Genomic DNA, 23872 nt, shown 5'->3' on the forward strand with positions numbered 1-23872 from the left:
CACTGACTCTTGATGCTAACCACTGACATAGAAGAATTTATACCTCGGTAACTTTTTCAGGGCGTTGGCAGCGTCATCACATGAAATTCAGGTGTCTGCCTTTGAGACGTGTCCAATATGGAAGTTTATAGATTTTTTTTTTTTTTTTTTTTTTTGCTAAATGAGTTTGCTGTGTGCTCAATCGTGTTCAACTCAGTGACCTTATGGACTTGCAGTCTACCCAGACTCCACTGCCCATGGGGTTTTCCTGGCAAGAATACTGGAGTGGGTTGCCATTTCCTCCTCAAGGGTATCTTCCCCATCCAGAGATCGAACCCGAGTCTTGCCCGTCTCCTACATTGCAGGCAGATTCTTTACCACTGAGTTCCCAGGGAAGCCCCAATGCTATTACTAATTATTTCTAGATTAAAGACAATAAGCAGTGGCATTACAACTGGGAAAAGAATCCTAGGGTTCTGACTGCTTAATGACACTGCTGGGATGCACAAATGGGTAGTGGATATAGTGAACCTGCCTTCTATCTTTATTTTATTTTATTTTTAGTGCACAACTGAATTGGTAGAATTATTTAGTCTCCTTAGACTTCTGCTTCCAGAAGTGTATCTTCTCCCCCATTATATTCCATTTTTCTGTGGTTTACAAAAATGTGAGAACACATTTATTTGTCCACAAACATTTGCTGTATTTTTCATGTCTTTCTTTTGATATAATTTATGTCTGCCTTCCAGTCCAGAGGTACCTTTCATTTCAGATAGGAAGCAGATGTTGCAAAATGTTAATCAGTGGGGTCTTAGCAACCAACAGACTGTACTGTTCTGCTTTTAAATCCTGAGGAGAGAGTTTGATAACAATTGAATGACTTCTTAATAATTTGTTAGATCTAATTGAATTGAGAGTGTTGTATTTTTCTCTAAGCCTTTGGGAATGTTGGCCTAATGCAAAAATGCCACAAAGCTAGGTACTGTGGAAAGTTCTTTTAAAAAAATTATTTGGAGAGTCATAATTTTCTCCTTAAATGTGCATTTTAAAAGATTTACTACATTCATAAGTACGATTTTATTATATCTTAGGGCCAATTTGTTTTCCCACAGAAGGCACCTCGATTTTATAATGGAATTCAAATGAGTGTTCCATATTCATGCCATTGAATATCTTTAAAAAAAAAATTGATGCCCAGACAACTTCCCAGGAATGCACAGGATGAGTCATAGGTATTAGAGGCAATCATTGATGGAGATACGAACTCTATCAAATAGTCATTTAATGAGACTTCTTATCATTCAGAAAATACAGATAGAGAAATTATATCATTTCAAAAGCCTAGCTCCACATGAAATGAGCTTTTCTAAAAGTCAGAGGTCTTAGTCTGCATGGTGAGGTCAATGCCCATTCACTTGTGTCTTTTTGGGGACTAGTTCAAGATTAACAGACCCAGAGGCTAACTCAGCCTCGAGCCTGTTTTCATTGCTTGCCCACGAGCATGTCATTTAATTTTACTATACCTCAGTTTCCTTCAGTATAAAATGGATTTAATCAGACTTACTTTGTCTACCTCATAAGATTATTATAAATTTCAGATACAGTCATCCCTTGATATCAGCAATGGTTTGGTTGCAGGACATCCCCCCACAACAAAATCTGAGGGTGCTCGAGTCCCTTATATAAAAAGGCATAGTACTTGCACATTCCTTGAGCATGCCTTTCAGTACACTTCAAATCATTTCTAGATGAGTTATAATACCAAATACAGTGTAAATACTGTGTAACTAGTGGCCAACACCCCGCAAATTCAAGCTTTGTCTTCTGGAACTTTCTGGAATTGTTTTTCCAACTACTTTCCATCTGATGTTGGTTGAATCCGCAAATGCGGAACCCAGAGACTGTATAATAAGTAAAGGCATTTTATAAACGTGAGGAAGGATCATAGTTTCAACAGGATAGGATACCAGATAAGGAACTAAAATCAACATAAAATGGCTAAACATTTCCCTCTTCTTTCTCACTCAAAAAAAAAAAAAGTGGATACTTAAGTAACCACCTAGAAATCCACTTGTAATCTTTGTTCTTTGTCCATGTATCTTGATGGAGAAGGATAAGACACTTATTCCCAGAGCAGAAAGAAGCTCGCTTCTCCCAACCCTGATCATTAGGACAGAGTCGGTGTGGAGGGTCTGAGACTGTGAGACGGACATGGCAAAGACTGAAGGATTCAGAATGAAAATACTGCAGAAGAGCAGTAAAATGCAAATCGAGTCAAATTCATCCTGTGAAATGTGGAAGAAGGACTTCAAGGTTCCCGGGGTGGGGCAAGGTGGAGAGCGTTCTGGCTGATGCCACAGCAGGAGAGGCCATCAACCGCGCGTGAAACCCATGACTTCCTCTGAGCCCCAGCTCACTCTCCATTTCTTTCTCTTGCTTCTAGGAATTTAATTCAGATAACATGATACATAAACATTCAAGAAGTCTCACCTTCCGGGGCCACTTTCATAATCGTATAGAAATGCTGCTCTCAGCACAGACGTTGGTGGGACGGGTATTGGTGAGTATGTTCCCAGTGACCACTTGCTAAAAGACTTTAGCCACGACTGTGATGCATGGTCCGTGTGAAGGCGTCTGCTGTTCCGTGGTGGCCTTTCCCAAAACATCACTACCTCCCAATGGCTGTCTCCCTGCATCTACACTCTCCAACTTATGATTCGGCTTGCTTTTTCCTTTGGAGTGAATCACTTGGCATTGTATTTTCTCTTTGTTGTCAGTCTATCCACCAGAAGAACTTTATTAGGGCAAAGGTTGTGGGCATTCTGGTCTCCTTGTAAGTAGATGGTTTGTTCTCTTTGTAATGTAGATGGGTACCTGGCATATAGCTGATGCTCAAATAATGCTGGTTTGTCCTGGATTCTCTGCTCTGTAAGGGACAGGTCATTTCCCCCTCCTTGGATGCGAATAGCTTCCTTTCTTCAGTGTTGACATATACACACTACCATATGTAACACAGATAGCTAGTGGGAAGCTGCTATATATCACAAGGGATTCAGCTGGGTACTCTGTGATGATCAGGAGGGGTGGGATGGAGGGGTGGCTGGGAGGGAGGCTGAAGAGGGAGGGGATGCAGGTATGCTTATAGCTGATTAATGTTGTACAGCGGAAGCCAACATAACACTGTATAGCTATTATCCTCCAATTAAAAATAAATTTTAAAAAGCTGGTCTTTTTTGCCTCTAAATATTTATCATTTACTTCCTGTTTTCATACAGGTAAACTTTGATGCATCAAAATTCAATCCAGGCATCATCTCATCAGGGAAATTTTACCTTACCTCCCTAGCTCTCTTGATAAAGAATCTGCCTGCAGTGCAGGAGACCTGGGTTCAATCCCTGGGTCAGGAAGATCCCCTGGAGAAGGAAAGGGCAACCCACTCCAGTATTCTTGCCTGGAAAATCCCATGGACAGAGGAACCCGGTGGCTACAGTCCAAGGGGTCGCAAAGAGTCAGACATGACTTAGCGACTAAACCACAACCATCGTAGTAAGCTAAGAGTCCCCATCTCTAAGTTTCTATCATTTCCACGGTTCTTAAAATTATCTGTGCATAAGCCTGTCTCCCCCACTGCTCCATGGGCTCCTTGAGAGAAAAAGACCTTGTGGGGGGGGGGGGGGAAACTTATACCCCATTGTCTGGAAATAGCAGACACCCTGCAAGTGAATAGCACCCTGATCATCATTTCAATAGTATTGTTTGATCTTAAACATTCAGAAACAGAATCTGTAATGTGAGGACGTGCTGCCATCACGTGGTGGCACAGTGGAAGGAGATGTACGTGAACCAAGGATGATCATCTTTTGTGATTCATACATCGTTCTTTTCCAGAAAAGTCAATGCTACTTAATTCAGATCTAACTAACTTTTAAAACTTAAAGTACATAAGTAAAATTGCATTGATGAACTCTGCAGTGAATACTGAATCATCTGAGAATGTGCCTCTCATTTTTTTTTTTTTCCTTCTAAAATTTTGGTCTCTTGTTTGAAATCCTTGTCCCCAAGACCTGTTAGAGAAGGATTTTCTGGTTCTTTTTTTAAAATTTTATCCGGGATTTGTTGGTTAGGATCTCTTCAGGTGTTCAAATCATGTTAGATTATATGTGAACAGTGTTGGGACTAAACTAGTCAAGGTGATTGGGGTGAGGCAGAAGAGAACTTACCCCGTCTACCATATAAGTGCTGCATATAGAGAGTGGGTGTGAAGGAATAAGCGTTGAGTACACGCCCATATATATTACTTCTTTAATGACAGGGAAATGGTTCTTTTGATCTGACACAGTTTGTGATTAAATAGTTGGAACAGTAGGAAGCAGAATAGTCTGGCGCTGAAGCACAGAATTGAGACTCTCTGTGAGGGTTCCAAGCAAGTGTGTATGAAAGGATGAAAAGTGGGGGAAAGTGGCTCCTTCCTTCCACCCATTCTTCCTTTATAATTTCCTTTCTTCCTTCTTTCCACAAATATTTATTGTTTGCAACTACATGCAGAGCATATCTTCTAGACATGTGTCTAGAAGGCACAGGCAAGAGTCTTAACCTTATGGGACTGAAATTCTCGTGGAGGTAGAAATGATAAATATGTACATAAACAGAAAAGATAAATTCAGATGGTTATCAGTGAGAGAATGATGAGGGATATGTTTGAGAATTTTGGTGGTTTTGGAGTTAGACCACATTAGATGCAGTGATCTGAGAGGAAATCTCTGAAAAGGTAAGATTTGAGCTAAGACCTGAAGAATCAGAAGAATAAAGAGATTAAAGAGGGGAAGAACATGTTTCCTGTTTGAGAAAAGAGACTTGTGGAAGTAAGGGCTTAAATTACTGCAAACACCAAATGAGGTTCCTGTGTTAGAGGCCAGGAGGTAGGAGAACAGTGAGGTCTGTGTAGAGATGGGAGGACCCTGCAATGCTTAGGTTGCTCAAATGGAAGGATTTATTCTAATGCAACAGGAACTCATTGAGGAGTTTTTAAAAAGCATGGGTTGACACAGTCTAATTAGTTTTAGAAATTCAAGAGGCACTAAAATTTGAAAATAAAATAATTCTCAAAGGAAAACTAGTTTGTTTCATGATATACGTGTGTGTGTGTTTGTGTGTATTAATCACTCAGTTGTGTCCAACTCTTTGCAGCCCTATGGACTGTAGCCGGCTAGGCTTCTCTGTCATATGTGAGTGTATGTGTGTGTGTATGTATGTCAGTTCAGTTCAGTCGCTCAGTCGTGTCCAACTCTTTGCGACCCCATGAACTATAGCACGCCAGGCCTTCCTGTCCATCACCATCTCCCGGAGTTTACTCAAACTCATGTCCATTGAGTTGGTGATGCCATCTAACCATCTCATCCTCTGTTGTCCCCTTCTCCTCCTGCCCTCAATCTTTCCCAGCATCAGGGTCTTTTCAAATGAGTCAGCTCTTCACATTGGGTGGCCAGTCCTTACCTATAGATTAAGGTGGTAGAAGCTGCATTGTGTCCAGGGGCAGAAGAGGCTCTGCTCCCCCCACTACCTGTGGTACCCAGCCCGGGTACAGGTGGCCTTGGCCATCTTGTGTTCATCCTGCTTCCTTTAGATCATCACTGCGGTTCCCAGAAGGCTGCAGCAGCAACCGTGACACTCCTCAGACAACACCATCCACAGGGACTTCTCCCTCTCGAGGCCAGGAAGCCACCGCGCTGGTCAGCTCACATCACAGGGAGCTTAGGAAGCGGCACCTCTGAGGACAGGTCCCAGCCGATCACAGGCTCAGATTCTCAGTGCCCCGTGCAAGGGAGTGCAGGAATGGAGTTTACTGTCTCTCTGCTCCTCTGCAGAAGCAGCGGTACTTCTCAGACTGCTTCCTTTCCACACCTTCCTCATTCTGTCCCGGGGTCCTGGTCAATAACTTCAGTTCAGTTCAGTCACTCAGTCGTGTCCAACTCTTTGTAACCCCATGGACTGCAGCAGGCCAGGCTTCCCTGTCCATCACCAACTGCCAGAGCCTACTCAAACTCGTAGCCATCAAGTCAGTGATGCCATCCCACCATCTCATCCTCTATCATCCCCTTCTTCTCCCGCTTTCAATCTTTCGCAGGATCAGGTCAGGGTCTTTTCCAATGAGTCGGTTCTTCCCATCAGGTGGCCAAAGTATTGGAGTTTCAGCTTCAACATCAGTCCTTCCAATGAATATTCAGGATTGTTTTCCTTTAGGATTGACTGGTTGGATCTCCTTGCAGTCCAAGGGACTCTCAAGAGTCTTCTCCAACACCACAGTTCAAAAGCATCAATTCTTCAGCACTCAGCTTTCTTTATAGTCCAACTCTCACATCCATACATGGCTACTGGAAAAACCATAGCTTTGACTAGATGGACCTCTGTTGGCAAAGTAATGTCTCTGCTTTTTAATATGCTATCTAGTTTGATCATATCTTTTCTTCCAAGGAGCAAGGGTCTTTTAATTTTATGGCTGCAGTCACCATCTGCAGTGAATTTTGGAGCCAAAAAAATAAAGTCTCTCACTGTTTCCATTGTGTTCCGATCTATTTGCCATGAAATGATGGGACCAGATGCCATGATCTTAGTATTCTGAATGCTGAGTTTTAAGCCAACTTTTTCACTCTCCTCTTTTACTTTCATCAAGAGACTCTTTAGTTCTTCTTCACTTTCTGCCATAAGGGTGGTGTCATCTGCATATCTGAGGTTATTGGTATTTCTCCTGGCAATCTTGATTCCAGCTTGTGCTTCTTCCAGCCCAGCATTTCTCATGATGTACTCTGCATATAAGTTAATTAAGCAGGGTGACAATATACAGCCTTGACGTACTCCTTTTCCTATTTGGAACCAGTCTGTTGTTCCATGTCCAGTTCTAACTGTCGCTTCCTGACCTGCATACAGGTTTCTCAAGAGGCAGGTCAGGCGGTCTGGTATTCCCATCTCTGTCATAATTTTCCAGTTTACTGTGATCCACACAGTCAAAGGCTTTGGCATAGTCAATAAAGCAGAAATAGATGTTTTTCTGGAACTTTCTTGCTTTTTTGATGATCCAGCAGATGTTGGCAATTTGATCTCTGGTTCCTCTGCCTTTTTAAAACCAACTTGAACATCTGGAGTTCGCAGTTCACGTATTCCGCAGTTCGTTTCCTCCTAAATCATCATGTTGGCCAACTTCCTGATCACTGGGCTTATTTTCCTCGCTGGGGCAGCTTGGATGAGCTTGGTCTTCCCGAGCTCGCGCTCACGCTTCCTCCCCAGTCAGCTTTGCCGACTGCCACCGTCGTCTTTCTTGCCAACCTAGGGATCTCTGAACCGGGGACCTTGGCGGCCTCACCTGGCCGGCGCAGCCTGGAAGCCACAGCACGGCACTGCGCATGCCCAGCGCGGTCCCACTGCGCCTGCGCGGCCTGCACCTGGCCAGTCTGGTCTGAGTGCTTTTCAACAGGTAATATTCAGTTGAATTTCATTTACAAAAATTTCTTCCTCGGAGCACGTCTTTGGTCACATCTCATAGGCCTTGGCAAGTGATGTTCTGGTTTTTAGAAATGCCTGATTTGTCTTTAAGTGGTTTTAAGTTTTAATTTTGGTTCCCTGTTCGATTCGTAATCTGTCGAGAAGAGGGGTGCGTGCTTTTGTTTCCTTAGGAATGGGAGGCTCTCTTTTCTATTTTGGTGAAGTTGATGGACCAAGAATATCACTGCCTTTATGATCTCTAGTTGATGAAATTTATGGGGAAATTCTTTCTTGCCTAGTACATGGTCAATTTTTATTACTGTGTAATGGACTTTTGGGAGAATGTGTATCGTTTGACATATAGGCACTATAATTATGTTATATGTATTTTCCCTACACTTAATTAATTGCTGACTGCTTGAAAAGGGCATGTCAACATTTTTCATTTATGATTTTATAGTTTTATAAAATATCTTGCATTTCTATCAGATTTAGAGTTAGCTATTTTATATAACATCAATTGACGCATAGAGTTACCTGTTGTATCTTCCTGGTTGAAAGTGCCTTTTACAAATATGAAATATCCATTTTTGTCACATTGACTGGGTGTTTTTTGTCGCATTGAGTGGGGGCTTTTTGCATTTTTTTTTTACCCCTGAGATATTTTAGGCTATAATATTAGCATGTAACATTGCTTTCTTTTTATTCATACTTGATTGGGGTGTCTTTGCCCAGCTTCTTTCAGTCTTTATGTCTTATTTCCTCTTATGTGTGTCTCTTTAAATATTATGTAGCTGGATTTTTGTGTTTATTGATTTAAGAATACATTTATTTGTTAACTTACCAGGAGAATTTAATTATTTTCCTTTATGATGATCCGTTTCATTGGTCTTTATAATATTTAGAGATTGAATTTAGTGCATAATAGGCTATCTAAATATCTGTGGCTTAAACAAACAAATGGAAGGTCTGTTAGTAAGGAAGGGAGAGTGGGTATCGGATAAACATCTAGGGCCTTTGTAACATATTTGTTCCTTATCTTATTGGGGAGGCAAAATGACATGGTGACTGAGAATTTTGAAAGACGTGAACTTAAAACATCGGCTTCTTCACTTCATCTTGAGCGAGTTATTTTTTCCGAAACTGCACTTCTTTCATGTAATGTGAATAACCTTCCTGAAAATGCTTCAGGGAGTATTGTAAACCCTTCAGTTCAGTTCAGTCACTCAGTTGTGTCTGACTCTTGCAACTCCATGGACTGCAGCACACCAGGCTTCCCTGTCCATCACAAACACCTGGAGTTTACCCAAACTCATGTCCATTGAGTCGGTGATGCCATCCAGCCATTTCATCCTCTGTCATCCTCTTCTCCTCCTGCCTTCCATCTTTCCCAGCATCAAAGTCATGGCTGTACTAAATACTGACAGTTGGCTGATATCTACACTCCTTATTTGTTGAAGTGAGTGAAAGTTGCTCAGTCGTATCCAATTCTGTGACCCCATGGACTGTAAAGTCCATGGAATTCTGTAGGCCAGAATGCTGGAGTAGGTAGTCTATTCCTTCTCCAGCACATATTGGTGACCCAGGAATCAAACCAGGGTCTCCTGCATTGCAGGTGGATTCTTTGCCAACTGGTCCTTATTTGTTAGTTTTTATTAATTTTATTTCTTTTGCATTTTTTGGGTAATATAAATGGCATTTATTTTAAAAGTCAAAATTTTTCAAAACTTAATTAGAAGAGTAGCACTGTTTTTATAATTTTGCAAATGTCTTTACTGTCTGGTCTAATTCAAGACAGCCAGAGTCTTACATTTGCTTCTACAGGCAGTATGTTGTTTTGAAACATACTGAGAAAACCCAGCTTCACATAGGTCTGTAGTTAGAAAATAAAGGTCCTCACAGATTTCCCTTGAGAAGGCTTTGGGATTCCTGGGGATGAGTCCTCAGATCACACTTTGAGAACTTGATAGTATGTGGAAGGGATGTGCAGTGCTGTTTTGGACCAGAGAGGGCAGAGGGCTTTACCTAGCTCTGGGCTCAGCCCCTGCCACCTTCCCCCAGAGGCCTGTGTTTGCCTGGCAGCATTAGCTTCCGGCCTGTGAGCTCTGAATCCATCAGCCCGCAGCGTCAAGGGGAGCCACTGCTGACTCTCCACCCTCCCAGGTGAAGTGGCTTAGACTGCAGTGCTGCAGCTGCCTTGACCATGTTGTAAGCGACCATGGAACAGCAAACAGACCACTCTTAGTATTCCCCCGACAAAGTTCTGGGTTTCGGCTACCTTTTCTGCGCATCTGTTTTGGATGTGGCTGTTGGTTTAAACCCCTCTCAGTGTTAGTGACAAGCCTCTAGCAGTTGGGCTGAATTAATTGTGAAGTCAATGCACAAGTGGGCTTGTGAGTGTTGGAATTGTTGTTGTCGCTTTGTCACTGGATTCAGTTCAGTTCAGTCGCTCAGTCGTGTCCGACTCTCTGCGACCCCATGAATCACAGCACACCAGGCCTCCCTGTCCATCACCAACTCCCGAAGCTTACTCAAACTCATGTCCATCAAGTCAGTGATGCCATCCCACCATCTCATCTTCTGTCGTCCCCTTCTCCGACTAAGTCGTCTCCAACTCTTTTGCAACCCCATGGAGTGTAGCCCTCCAGGCTCCTCTGTCCATGGGATTTCCCAGGCAAGAATACTGGAGTGGGTTGCCATGTCCTTCTTCATCTTTTGCATCTTTTGACTTGAGTTTTTCCATTTTTAATAGAATATCATAAACATTTCAGTAAATGAAGCTCAGAACTCCCCACCTATATTTCTCTCCAATCACACCTCTGCATGTTTTATATCTGTATACTGCTCTCCCATGAGACCATTGACATATTTTTCCTCCACACCACCCCTATTTCCTTCCTGAAATTGTTGAATTAATCTGAACATTCAGTTCCAGATTTCCACTGTTTCTTAGTGTGGTTTTTCTTTTTTTTTTTTTTTTTTTGCCTTTTAGCATTGTACAACTGGTCAGATTTCCTGCTTAAAATTTCTTTAGAGTTAAAAATTCCATTAATTTTACCTGTTTTATTAGGTGTCACTTTTCTTACATAACTTATTTTAACTTTTTTTTTTTTTTTCTTGAGTACTTGCCATATTCATTTGCAAGGGGAATTATAGGTGTGTACTTTCTGAATTCATGGATGTCCAAAAATTCTTTTCTGTTGCTCTCAGAAGTAAACTACAGCGTGGTTGGGTTTAGAATTCTTGGCTTGTAGTCCTTTTCCCCAAAATCTCTGTAAGTGCTGATCCAAAGTGTTCTAGCTCCTTAAGGATACTTGCTGGATACCATGGCCTTGTCTGGCCTCTGAATCCCCTCTCTCTCCTCTGCTTTGCCATGCGAGGCCAGCGCTCAGGAGCCACAGGTCTCTTGTCAGCTCCCTTCTCCTCTAGAGTCGGGAGGGCACCGCTCCTTCTGTGTTTTGCATCTGTTTTTTTTTCAACCTCACTTCATCAATGCTTTTTCACCCCAGCAGCCGTGTTTGGTTTCCATTTCCAGTTTTTGCCAACAGGGCTGGAACCAAAGCTCACTAGCCAATCCAGGACACCTCCTCCGAAGTCTGAAGCCCACCTCCAAAGGGCACCTCTTTTAAGATGCTAAATATGGAGAATCCTGACCTTTCTTTGTTGATCTCCCAGTACCTGGGGGTACAACATTTTGCAGTTACTGCCTGTGTCACCCCATGTTCCTCTGCCTTCCCAATCCTCCAGTACTATTTCACAGATTTTTAGAATCTCACCAGGAACACTAATGATAATTCTGAAATGTTTGATTATATATTCTGTGTTCACTCTTTCACTGGAAGTTATCTCATCTGTTTTGTTTGCCTGATCCTCCTGTTTTTTTTTTATCCTTTCTGTGTAATTGTCAATTTTCTGTTGTCTGCTCACATTTGCAAAGGAGTATCTAGAGTTTTCATAGTGCCCCTTGTCAACTGCGTTGGCGGCTGTTTGCGTTCTGAAGACACCCATAACCATCCACCAGCTGAACAGGGGTTTTAAGCCCCACTGGGGCTTCCCAGGTGGTTCAGTGGTAAAGAATCTGCCTGCGATGCAGGAGATACAGGAGACATGGGTTCAATCCCTGGGTCGGGAAGATCCCCTGGAGAAGGAAATGGCAACCTACTCCAGTATTCTTGCCCGGAGAATCCCATGGACAGAGGAGCCTGGTGGGCTACAGTCCTTGGGGTCTCACATACTGAGCATGCACACACACAGGTAGAAATCAAAGCCCAGATGGAGGGCTTCCTACCTCTCCCAGCCAGCCAGCACTTCCAGACTTTGCTCCTTCAACCCAAGGGAAATTCCTTTTCTGGGCACCTGATGTCCTCTGCTAGCAACCAGAAGTTTTTTTGTGCAGTTTGCTCAGTGTTCAAATGTTCTTTCGATGAATTTGTAGGGGAGAAAGTGGTCCCCCATCCTATTCCTCTGCCATCTTAGCTCCTCCCTGGTCCCCCCAAGGGAAATTCCTAAGTCTTCTCAGAATATCTCCCATTTTTACCTGAACAACCTTCACAAGCTATTGGCTCCCAGAGCCTTATTCTGGTTTGGTACACATTTTGTTGTTTGTTGCACATAATTTCTGGATCATCCTTTTTACATTTGTGGCATGAAGTTGATGTTCTTGAATAAAGCTAAAATTTCCTTCTTTTATTTATTTTTTTGTTAATTTCTATTGTTGTGGATTGCTATAAATATGTGGCCTTACCACCGTGTTTCTGGAGGTTTGTCAGTATATGATTTACACATGAATAATCACTTATGGAATTAAGCCTTGGAGAAAAATATGTAATCATATGTAAGGAAAAGAAAAAATATTTCATGAAAACTATTAATAATGATTAATCTACTGATATATATATTCTATATATATTCACCCCAAACATTTTTTCCTGAGCTTCAGACTACATTTGTAACCGAATGTCTCCATGAGACCCACTAACTGAGTGATGTCTCCATCGATTCATGATTCAGATGTTAAGATAGAACTGATAGTAATAGTTGAGACCCCAAGAAAAATAGATGTCAGTAACTCCCAGTAAGCTACCGTTTCTGCCCCTTACAAAACAGTTGAAAGAAAACCATTTGAAAGTCTTAGCATCTTGACCAATCCCATGTAGATTAGGGTAAATTGGAAATTGGAGGAAGCTCTTGTTGTGGCAGGGTGGTAGGGAGGAGGGGGCATGAGGCTTTCCTCTCCTGGCAAGTGAGAGATCACTTGGAAAATCAGATTTCATCTCTTAGAACTTTAGGGACGCAGAAGCTGATGTCCGGTTCGTTGGTGAAGGGAGATGGCAACCCTGAAGATAATCTGTCATCCTAGTGTTTCTTGGGGCAAAGGGTGGTTGAACTGATCCGTGGGCCAGACGTGGGTCACGGGGGAGAGTCTTCTTGAAACTGCCCCAGTAGTCATCTGGAGGGAGGAGTCCCAGCAGAATACAGGAGTGGGAGATGCACTGAGAAAGGAGTTGTGAGCAGCCAGAGAGAAGATGCTTCCACAGCTCAGGAGAACCGCAGTGGGGACGCACAGCTATTAGATATTATCTACACGGCAGCCAGTCTGCCCCTCCCCTCACTTCTGATCTTTTCAGTTGCTCTCCTTTCTCTTCCTAGCACACATCTTCTCACATACCACCTAAGGTATGTGTTAATTACTTCATTGTCCAGACCCTAAGCTCCATAAGGGCAGGGATCTTTGTGTATGTTTTTGACGGATATGTCCCCATCCCCAGAATGATTCTTGGGGCATGAGAGGTACGAAACAAATAGCTGTTGAATAGGAATAGGAATTAAATTGGGATCTCTACAGAACAATGGATCGACCCAGGAAAGTAAACAGTTCCCTTGCCTGGAGAGCCCAAGGGGGAGAGCCTAGTGATCTAACACCAGCCAAGTCCAACATTTCTGGCTATTACCTCTCCTACCTCCCCTTTTGATTCACTCCCTGAAAATGACCTATGAATCTCAAGTCTCTAGAGGCCAGAGGCAGCCTAGTCACGAGGCAAGAAGGATTGAAAAAACAAAAAAGGTTAACAGATAGAAGACACCACTTTTCAAATACAGGTAGCCTGTCCAAGGGACACCTGAGTTGGAAGGGAGTGAAGCTTTAATTGTAAATAAAATTCTGAGTTTTACACTGGACTGAACATATTTTTTTTAATGTTTGGAAACAAGAAATAACTGGTTATGTACAGGAGACCTGAAAAATCACAGAGGCTACAAAAGATTTCGTCCAAATGCACTGAGGGTTCTAAATGGGTAGATTTCTCATTGCATTCCACAAATTCTTATGTTACAGACCAGATACATTGGCAAGTTCAAGCACTCATTTTCTCTTCTCACTTTATAGCACATTCTCTCCTGTCAAGAGTCTGATCATCCTTTAAAGGGGCAGGTTTGGGACTGTTTCTTCTCCACCATCACTGGCAATTCAAATTCAGAGTCTGTATCCCATGGCCCTCATTTTCTAGCGTGTAATAAAGTACATAACACATATTAAGCACTTAATAAATGTTTGGTGAGTGACTGAGTAAACGATAGGACTTTCAGAGCTCAGAGAACCTTAGGAGCAGCCGAAAGGACCAACTGTTTATTCTGAGGTGTGTGAAAGTTAAAATTAGGGATGTTGTGGGAGGGTACAGGTTCATTTATTGACTATAGTAAAGGTCCAAATCAGTTTTTGTTTAAACTTTTTTTAATTTTAAAAAATTTTATTCATTTACTTAATTTTTTATTGTGGTAAGATGCACATAACATAAAACATAAGATCCTGACCGTACTCAGCAGTAAAGCTCAGCGGCCCTAAGTATAGTCACATTGTTGTGCAACTCTCACCATCATCTATCTCCCCAAATTTCACCTTCCTAAACTGAAACTCTGCCCCCATCCAACACGAACTCCCCACCCTCCATGCCCACCCCTCTCCCAGCACCTACCAAGGTACTTTCTGACTCTATGAATTCAGCTTCTCCAGGCATCTCATACAGGTGGACTCAAACAGCATTTGTCTGAACCAATCCATCTTTCTTGAATGAATGAATGAATGTTTGAAAAAATGGCCACGGATATATAGGGAAGGGAAAAAGGGAAAACACAATTTTGTTGGTATGTTTATTCATCTGTGTTCATGTTAACAGAATGGATCTGTACATTTGTCTCTCTCTCTCTCTCTCTTTTTTTCCAGGTGATCCTTTTCTTTGTCCTAAGCATCGGGTCTCTTATAATCTATTTCATCAACTCTACTGAGTAAGTAAATTTCCCCAGTCAGTCTTGTCTGCTTTTATCAGTAGGCTGCCAGCTAATTTGGAATTCTCTCTCAGGAATAATATTTAATATACTTTCACAGATACTCACGCACAGAAGCTCATAAAAAAGGATAAGTGTTTTGTTTCCCCTAGAAAGTACTAAGCCCAACTCAACACACAGACACACACACACACACATGCATGTGTTTCCTCTGTATCCTGTCATTCTGCACTGCTAGGAGCTGGGGTGCTGTGCCTAAGACTGTTTTAGTTTCTGGGATTATAAGCCTCTAGCTGTTACCCCTTCTTTGCACCCTCTAGGTGGGCCGTACATGCCTTTGGGTTCCTTAGGTGTTGAAGCAGACGTTCGGTAGGCATTTCAGGGTTTCTCATAGATTCCAGACAAGTTTGGATGGTCTTGAGAAAGGAAAACGCTAGACCTAGGCCTCATCAGGAACATAGGAGCACATTATCCTGTGTTCTTCCCTGCAGGGATCCCCCTCACCTCTGCCACAGTCAGGACAGCTTCTGAGACACAAGCCAACGTAATCTGAACTCCATGCTGATCCTCTGGGAACTGTATTGGGGTCCAGCTAAAGTAAAAGTGAGATTACAGGGCCACACAAGTCAGGCGACTTCAGAGATCTTGCAGAAACTAGTCATCTTTGCTTTGTGAATTCCTTACTGATCTATTAGGAACATTTTCTTGGAATTTGGTTCAGATTGGTTCATTTGACCTGGAGTAGCTCTCTCTCAGAAGTATCCTGAAGCCAAAATGTCCTGGCTGGATAGATGGTCTTGCAAACCATAAAAAGCCACATAACCTGTGTGCCTCTCAATTCCATTGATAAAATGGAGGTGCAACCAACACACCCCATGAAAAGAAGAGCAGGTAATTCTGTTTTTCTCAGCTCCATTCACAGTGCAGTGGTTTTGTTCATGCATACCTCCCCTCCCAGGAGAAAAGTAATTTCCTTGAGATATGCATGTAAGAGTCTGGGCTGACCATTCATGGTAAATACATAGTAAATTGCCCACCTATTCTGTTTATTGTGTCCTCTGTAGTCACGGCTTTTGAGATGTCCATGTTTATAAACTGTCCTTGTTTCTTTTCTAGCCCAGTAAGAAGCTGTTCTTCATACCGAGACAAGACCATCCCGATTGATTTGACCTTCAATGCCTTCCTTAGCTTCTATTTTGGGTTGAGAGTAAGTACCTACACCTACTGAATGTGGGGGTAAACAAGGGTGCTCGACTGGCACGCCAAAAAGAGATCTGTGCGCTGCAAGGAGATGCCTTCCTCAGACAACTTGCCTAGGCTCTCAAGCTCTACAGCCGGAGCGTCTGGGCCTTAAATTGTCAAAAGTTATAGTGAGACCCCCAAACTCTCTCCTGCACTTGAGCCTGTAAACCAGGCCAACAAGTTCAGCATGAGTGGAAAGGATTCCTTTTGAAAATATCATTACCCTGTCACCCTGAATTTTTCTTATTGGCTTCCCACCTGCCATCGAGTGAGAGCAACTAGTAATCACAAAATAGCAGAACCTGGGTAGCAAGCCTCTGAAAACGTCATCAGCTCCACTGATGGCTGGTGTGCCATATAGCTTATAAAATAGTCTGTGCCTTTAATTTTGCTGCGTTCACATATGCAGTAGTCCTCTCATTCCATAAGCAATTTTTGAGGGCCCAGCCTAGATCTAGATTTTAGACTTATCCATTTCATGTTTTAGAGAGATGTGTATATATATACACACACATGTATATATACATATACACACACATACACTCTCTCACATATGTGTATATGTACATATATACATGCTAACATGTGTACACATTTATTTGTATATGTGTATAAATATACATGTGTATATAAGGATGTATATGTATTTCTATGACCTTGCTTCAAAACTTATTCAACTGCAATAGCCATTACAATCTTATTTTTATAGTGGATCTTCTCTTCCTTTCTTAATCTAAACAGGGAAATTCATAAACACAAGCCTTGGCCAGCCAAAGTTGTAGACCTTTTCTGTTGAAGACCATACATAAATATACATCACGTATTGTGTGTGTGCGCTCAGTCAGTCATGTCTGACTCTTTGCGACCTCGTGAATTGTAGCCCACCAGGCCCCGCTGTCGGAATTTTCTAGGCAAGAATACTGGAGTGGGTTGCCATTTCCTCCTCCAGGGGAGCTTCCTAACCTCGGGATCAAACTTGCATCTCTTGCCTCTTCTGCATTGACAGGCAGATTCTTTACCACTATATCACCTATACAGTTATATAAATACATATGAGTGTATATGTATATACATATATATATATATATATATAATATATGTATGTGATAGAATGAGGTGAGAACTTCAGTTAATGAATGAAAAGTACCTGAAGAAAGCCACATTTGTGTTCACTGTAAAATTTTTGAGGGTAACAGAATTTAGGGTCTTGTGCTTTTATTTCATAGTTTCTGGCAGCAGATGACAAGGTCAAGTTCTGGTTGGAGATGAATTCAATTGTAGACATCTTTACCATCCCACCCACCTTTATTTCTTATTATTTGAAGAGTAACTGGCTAGGTAAGTGAATTGTGGGCATCAGAAGCAATCTCAAAAAAAAAAAAAAAAAAAAAACCCTCAACATTCATTCCTAAGTATTCTTTATTTTCTTTCAAAGCTTGTGTGTACTCAGTTGCTCAGTCATGTCTGACTCTTTGCGACCATATGAACTATAGCCCTCCAGGCTCCTCTGTCCATGGGATTCTCCAGGCAAGAACACTGGAGTGGGTTGCCATGCCCTCCTCCAGGGGATCTCCCTGTCCGAGGGATCGAACCCGCATCTCTTGCATCCCCTACATTGGCAGGTGGATTCTTTACTACTGTGCCACCTGGGAAGCCCCCATTTAAAGCCTAATTGCCATTAAAGAAAATTCCTCACCGTGTCGGTATGGTTTAGTAAAGTATTTTCAGAACTCATTTTTTTAATCCCAGCCCCTAGTGATGGGCCTGATGTCATCTGATAGCTAAGGTTTTTATTGTTTAGGGAATATCTGCTCCTGGGGGGAAAGGACCCCAGCATCCCCGCCCACCTCGGCATATTTGTGCTGGGATCCCACATGACTGGGAGAGGTGAAACACCTCCCAGATCTAAAACCTATAAATCCTCATATCCAGACATGCAGTGACCTGTTAGAGATTTTTTTTAATTAGTTATTTTGTCTTTAAGGTATATGTATTGACAGTACATGAGCCTGCTGTGGCCTTTGTCAGTTTTTATGTAATCATGTCATTTATTATCTACAAAAATATCCCTTACTGATGCTATTATCAAACCACATAAATGCAAACAGCATGCAAGCCCTGGGGAGCGTATCACAGAGATTCTGCAGCCAGGAGTTTAAGTGGTTTACAGATCATTTGCTCTCCATTCTAAAAAAGAGTTAAACAGAGTAAAATGTGAGTTGTGCTTATTACATGCTTTGTAGTAATGATAATTCTCAGCAGCACTTTGAGGTGGATATCATTATAATTCCCATTTTATAGATGAGGAACCAGAGGAGCTAAGGGGGTTGCTCTAGATGACAATAGCCATTAAGTGAATCAGGATTTGAACTATTCCTCATGGTCTTAAACTGATGACATTGTGATATATTTGAGCATTTCAGGGAGAGAGAGAACATGAACAGTCCTAGGTGTGGGGTAATTCAGACTGCAGCTTTCTTTTTTGATTGCTTTGTAGGTTTAAGGTTCTTACGAGCATTGCGGCTGCTGGAACTCCCTCAAATCTTGCAAATTCTGCGAGCCATCAGCACCAGGTAAACGCCAGTCCTACCCCAAGCATGCCTTACTCATTTGGATTAGGAAATTCAAATGTTAACTGAACCTTCAATCAGTTCATTTCCCATCAGAAACTTCAGCGCAAACGTCATGAAATCCCTCACTTCCCAAGGTAGCATTCGCTTACTTTTCTCCCATTGCATTAACCTCACACACTGGCTGGAAGCTTGCAATCATCTTAAAGAGTTTGTTTCTTTGTTTCTTGGACCAGCCACGTGTCCCTTCATTTAGGCTTTAACTCTTCCTCCTCCCCCCAATTTTTTTTCTTAAAGCAATTCAGGCAAAATAGACTTTAAAATAAAGACTGTTACAAGAGACAAAGATCACATAATGATCAAAGAGACACAGACTAGATAATGATCAAAGGTTCATTCGAAGACGATATGAGCTGTACACAGGTATGTATTCAACATAGGAGCACATCAATACTTAAGGCAAATGCTAGCAGCCGTAAAAGGGGAAATCGACAGTAACACAATAATAGTGAGGAATTTTAACACCCCATTTATGCCAAAGGACAAATCATCTAGATGGAAAGTTAATAAGAAAACACAAGCCTTGAATGATGATGCATTAGATCAGATAGACTTAATATTTATAGGGTATTCCATCCCAAAGTAGCAGAATACACTTTCTTCTCAAGTGCACACAGAACATTATCCAGGGTAGATCACATCTTGGGTTACAAATTAAGCCTCAGTAAATTTAAGAAAATTGAAATCATATCCAGTTTCTTTTCTGACCACAATGCTATGAGATTAGAAGTCAGTTACAGGGGGAAAAAATTGTAAAAAAACACAAACACATGGAGGCTAAACAATAGTTTACTAAATAATCAGTGGATCACCAAAGAAATCAGACTCTTTAATTCTACGCATTCATTGTCATGAAATACACCAGAGCTGTCTAGGAATGTAAGACAGTTTCTCCAAGCCTGAGAGCTGCCCAGTAGCAGCAATGAACTCATTCCTATAGAAATAGAACCATTTAAATGTCTCTGCAAAATTATAATTACAGTTACAAAAAAAAAAAAAATCCAAACACTGGGTTGGCCAAAAAGTTCATTTGGGTCTTTCTGTAACATCTTATGGAAAATTCCGAACAAACCTTTTGGCCAACCTGGCACCTTTAAGCGCCAGTCCTGTTAAAGCTGGAAGCGTTTTGGTCTAACATTACCTACGCATCATCTCCATGACTCTGTTCTCACTAGAAGCATCAGCAAATAGTCTGGCAACCTGGGTCTCACTGCTAAGAGTTGATGCTTTATGGAGAAAGGGCTGTTTTTGTGGGACAGGCAGCCTTGCCAAGAACCCCAGAGATTTCAGCTAAACTTGGAAGCTTTCCATAGGAGACAGGAGCTTGTTTGATCTTCTTCCTCCAAGGATCCTGGTGTGAGTTTAGTGATATGGAGCTTCATTTCTATAATCAACTTCCATTTCTTCATTTAATCCATTTCTCCATTAATCCATTTCTTCATTTCTGTGATCCACTCAAAATTTTGTTTTGCAGGTCCATTCTCTGGCTCCTTGGGACTCTGCCTTTAGTCAATATGATATCAGGCTAGGGATCATCCCCCAGAATCTACCAAGGGTTTTGAACAGGAGTGTGTCACGGGGCTGTGCTTCTCTAGCTGTAAGGAGTATATGCATAAGGAGAGGGGATCCAGGAATGTTGCAGATCAGAGATTAAGGCAGGGCCTGGGACTCTGCATTTCTAGGCTGCTCCCAGGGAAGGTGTATCATTGCTCTTGGTCCAGAACCAAGCTCTGAGGAGCAGGAGTTTAGAGGATGAGGTATTTGTATTGTTCTGGAACCTGTCAGAGCCCAGCAACACTCTGTCTTTCTTCCCCTAGCAATTCAGTGAAGTTTTGCAAGCTGTTATCCATCGTCCTGAGTACCTGGCTCACGGCTTCAGGATTCATTCACCTGGTGAGCATCTCATCCAACCCCTGATGTTGCTGGGGACCACGAATGTCTTTTCTGTGAAGACTGGAGCAAACCTCCCGAGCTCCTGTCTCCATCATTGTAATCAGCATGAGGTCTATCTTTTCACCTCCTTTGGGTGGGTTTTCTCCACTCCATATTTCTCACAAGCATGTATCTCCTACACTCACAGTATCCCTGTGTCTTCTCCCAGCTCTCAAAACCTGCTCTTAGAGAAGGATTTAATAAGCTCATTCATCTAAGGTATAAGCAATATGTAAAATGCATCACTGTATCATGGGGTTTCCAGCAATTTGAAAAAGAATAAAGGATCAGAGAAATAAAGAGAGAAAGAAATAAATAATAAAGACATAATAAATAATATTATATATTATAATGTATATTATAAATTATAAATCACATATTATATACTTATATATAATATAATAATATAAATAGTAATGTGTGGTTAGTCGCTCAGTCATATCCAACTCTTTGTGACCCCATGGACTTAACTTTCCCCTATGGAGCCTGCCAGGCTCCTCTGTCCATGGGATTCTCCAGACAAGAATAATGGAGTGAGTTGCCATTTACTTCTCCAATAAATAGTAATAAATGATATAAGTATCACTATAAAAATAAATAGATAAAGGAATAAAGAAATACAGTGTCAGAGAGAATTTCATACTCAGAAAAGCTGGAGAGTTGTGGGGGGGGGCAGTTGCTGAGTTGCAAAGGGGAGTTTGGGGACCTTCTTGGTTCTCCTGGAATCAATCTGTGTACACAGCTGCCTCCTTTGTCTACAAGAAAGATTAGTTCTCGTCTCATGTAATCAGCAACATAATAAATGGATTTCAGCAATAGGAAAGAAACTCCTGGACTTTACTGTTCCAGAAAAGTTGAGGAGAGGTCATTGGAAAATACAGAAGTTAAAGTGGGCTGCTAAAAGCTTGCAAAGGCCTTTGAGAAAAGCAAAAGAGAAGACAGAGCAGAAGTCTTTTCCACTTGAGCTCTTCTCTCAAAAACCCATTTCAAAATAACAGCAAAAAGGAAAAAAAAAACTTAGCCATGTTCAGTTCAAGGAAAATGTTCAGTTCATCAAGGAAAACACCAAATGTGTTTGGTGTTTCAAGAAACAAACTACTATGTACAAAATAGGTAAGCAAGAAGTATTTACTTTATAGGGCTCCCCAGGCGGCACGAGTGGTAAAGAACCCACCTGCCAATGCAGGGGGTGAAGGAGACATGGGTTCGATCCCTGGTTCGGGAAGGTCCGCTGGAGAAGGAAATGGCAACCCACTCCAGTATGCTTGCCTGAGAAATCCCATGGACGGAGGAGCCTGATGGGCTACGGTCCATGGGGTCGCAAAGAGTTGGGCACGACTGAGCAGATTTATTTATTTATATATATATATATATTTATGTTATAGCACAGGGAGTTATATTCAATATCTTGTAATAACCTATAATGAAAAATTATCAGAAGATCACTGAGTCACTGTGATGTACACCTGAAATGAACACAACCTTATAAATCAACTGTACATCAATTAAAGAAGAAAGGAAATGTGAAGGCTGCCACACCCTTCCTCCTCTTGCAGGCAGGAGACGGTTTTCCCTGAGAAATGTCACAGTAGTAATGGTCGATTCCTGCATCCGGAAGGTCAGCCCCAGGGCGTGGGTCCACCCTAGGAGAAGCAGTCACCAGTGTCCCTGTAGAGACCTGCTGGCCCTCACAGAGCAGAGGGCAAGAGAATGCTGAAGGAGAAACCATAGTAACAGGCGTTTGCTTTTGTTGGGTTTTGCTTTCGGTAGCCATCACCAGGCTGAATGGGGCCTGCAGGCCTATTTATTGGCCCTAACATGTTTGCATTTTGTGTTTGCTGTTTTTGTATTGGTTGTTAACCCTTTAATTTTTTTTAATTTATTCATCTTAATTGGAGGCGTATTACTTTACACTATTGTAGTGGTTTTTGCCACACACGGACATGAATCAGCCACGGGTGTACACATGTCCCCCATCCTGAACCCCCCTCCCACCTCCCTCCCCATCCCATCCCTCAGGGTCATCCCAGTGCACCAGCCCGCAGCACCCTGTCTCATGCATCGAACCTTGACTGGCGATTCGTTTCACGTATGATAATATACATGTTGCTAACCTTTTTAAAAGGAAATCACATTAAAAACCCGGATTTCTGAGTTCTTTGCAAAAACAGGAGGTTCTGGCAACCTGCTCTCCGAAGGCCACCGGCAGCCCTAGTTGATTGGCTGCACCCTGTACATACCACAAAGCTTCCCAGGTGGCGCTAGTGGTAAAGAGCCCACCTGCCATTATAGGAGACATGAGAGATGAGGGTTTGATCCCTGGGAAGGTCTCCTGGAGAAGGAAATGGCAACCCATTCCAGCATTCTTGCTAGGAGAGTCCCATGGACAGAGGAGCCTGGGGTCTCAAAGAGTTGGACATGACTGCAAAGATTTAGCACAAGTGCCATTGCCTCAGTTACTCTTTTTTTTTAATGTTAAAAAAAAATCTGATAAACTTAGTTTCCTTAAAACGTGAAGACATGAGGAACTAAGATACTGCGTGTGTGTGGCCAAAAAAAAAAAAATGTGAAGACTAATTGGGAAAATCAGAGGAAACATTTATCAGAGTTTCTTTTAATTGAAGTATAGTTTCCATACAATATTATATAATTTACAGGTGTACAATATAGCGATTCACAATTTTTAAAGATTATGCACCATTTACAGTCGTATCCAACTCTTTGCGACCCCAGGCTCCTCTGTTCATAGGATTCTCCAGGCAAGAATACTGGAGTGGGTTGCCATTTCCTTCTCCTGAAGATCTTCCCAGGGATCGAACCCATGTCTCTTATGTCGCCTGCATTGGCAAGTGAGTTCTTTACTGCTCGTGCTGCCTGGGAAGCCTTCAATATAGCAATTCACAATTTTTAAAAATTATGCTCCATTTAGAGTTACTGTAAAGCATTGGCTACATTCCCCATTTTATACAGTGTATCCTTGCAGCTTATTTCAGAGTTACTTTTTACTCACTGAAAATATTTTTCAAGAGAGAGAGGGAAAATAATCTGGGAAGTTTGTTTGCTCTTCCTTATGCACCAGCATCCATGTGCATAAACTCCCTGAAATGAAGTGCCCATGTAACTGTATATTTCCTCACGATGATCGTGATCTGTTGGAAAATGAGAAGGAATAGTAAGTGCTCAGACTGACAGCCTCTGAGTCCCATGGCTTCACGACTGGATGATGTACCCACAGGAAAGGAAAAGAGAGGTTGTCAGTCGTTTTCTCCAGAGAGCATCCCATCGTAGGCTCAAGTTACACGCCCCCTCAGGTCTGAGCAATGATCACAAGG

At 42.0% G+C, this 23872-nt stretch overlaps 1 protein-coding gene across 1 annotated transcript in view; it reads left to right on the forward strand.

Annotated features, from left to right (window-relative positions):
• Positions 1-23872, forward strand: part of KCNU1 (potassium calcium-activated channel subfamily U member 1) — a 135485-nt gene that overhangs the window by 1413 nt on the left and 110200 nt on the right. The window contains exons 2-7 of the mRNA XM_065947462.1: positions 2423-2539; positions 14675-14736; positions 15853-15943; positions 17205-17316; positions 18476-18551; positions 20426-20501. Coding sequence (XP_065803534.1) covers positions 2423-2539; positions 14675-14736; positions 15853-15943; positions 17205-17316; positions 18476-18551; positions 20426-20501 — 534 coding nt within the window. The remainder of the gene's footprint in view (positions 1-2422; positions 2540-14674; positions 14737-15852; positions 15944-17204; positions 17317-18475; positions 18552-20425; positions 20502-23872) is intronic.

The sequence above is a fragment of the Muntiacus reevesi genome, chromosome 10, assembly GCF_963930625.1.
Source record: "Muntiacus reevesi chromosome 10, mMunRee1.1, whole genome shotgun sequence".
In the NCBI taxonomy this organism is placed as follows: domain Eukaryota; kingdom Metazoa; phylum Chordata; class Mammalia; order Artiodactyla; family Cervidae; genus Muntiacus; species Muntiacus reevesi.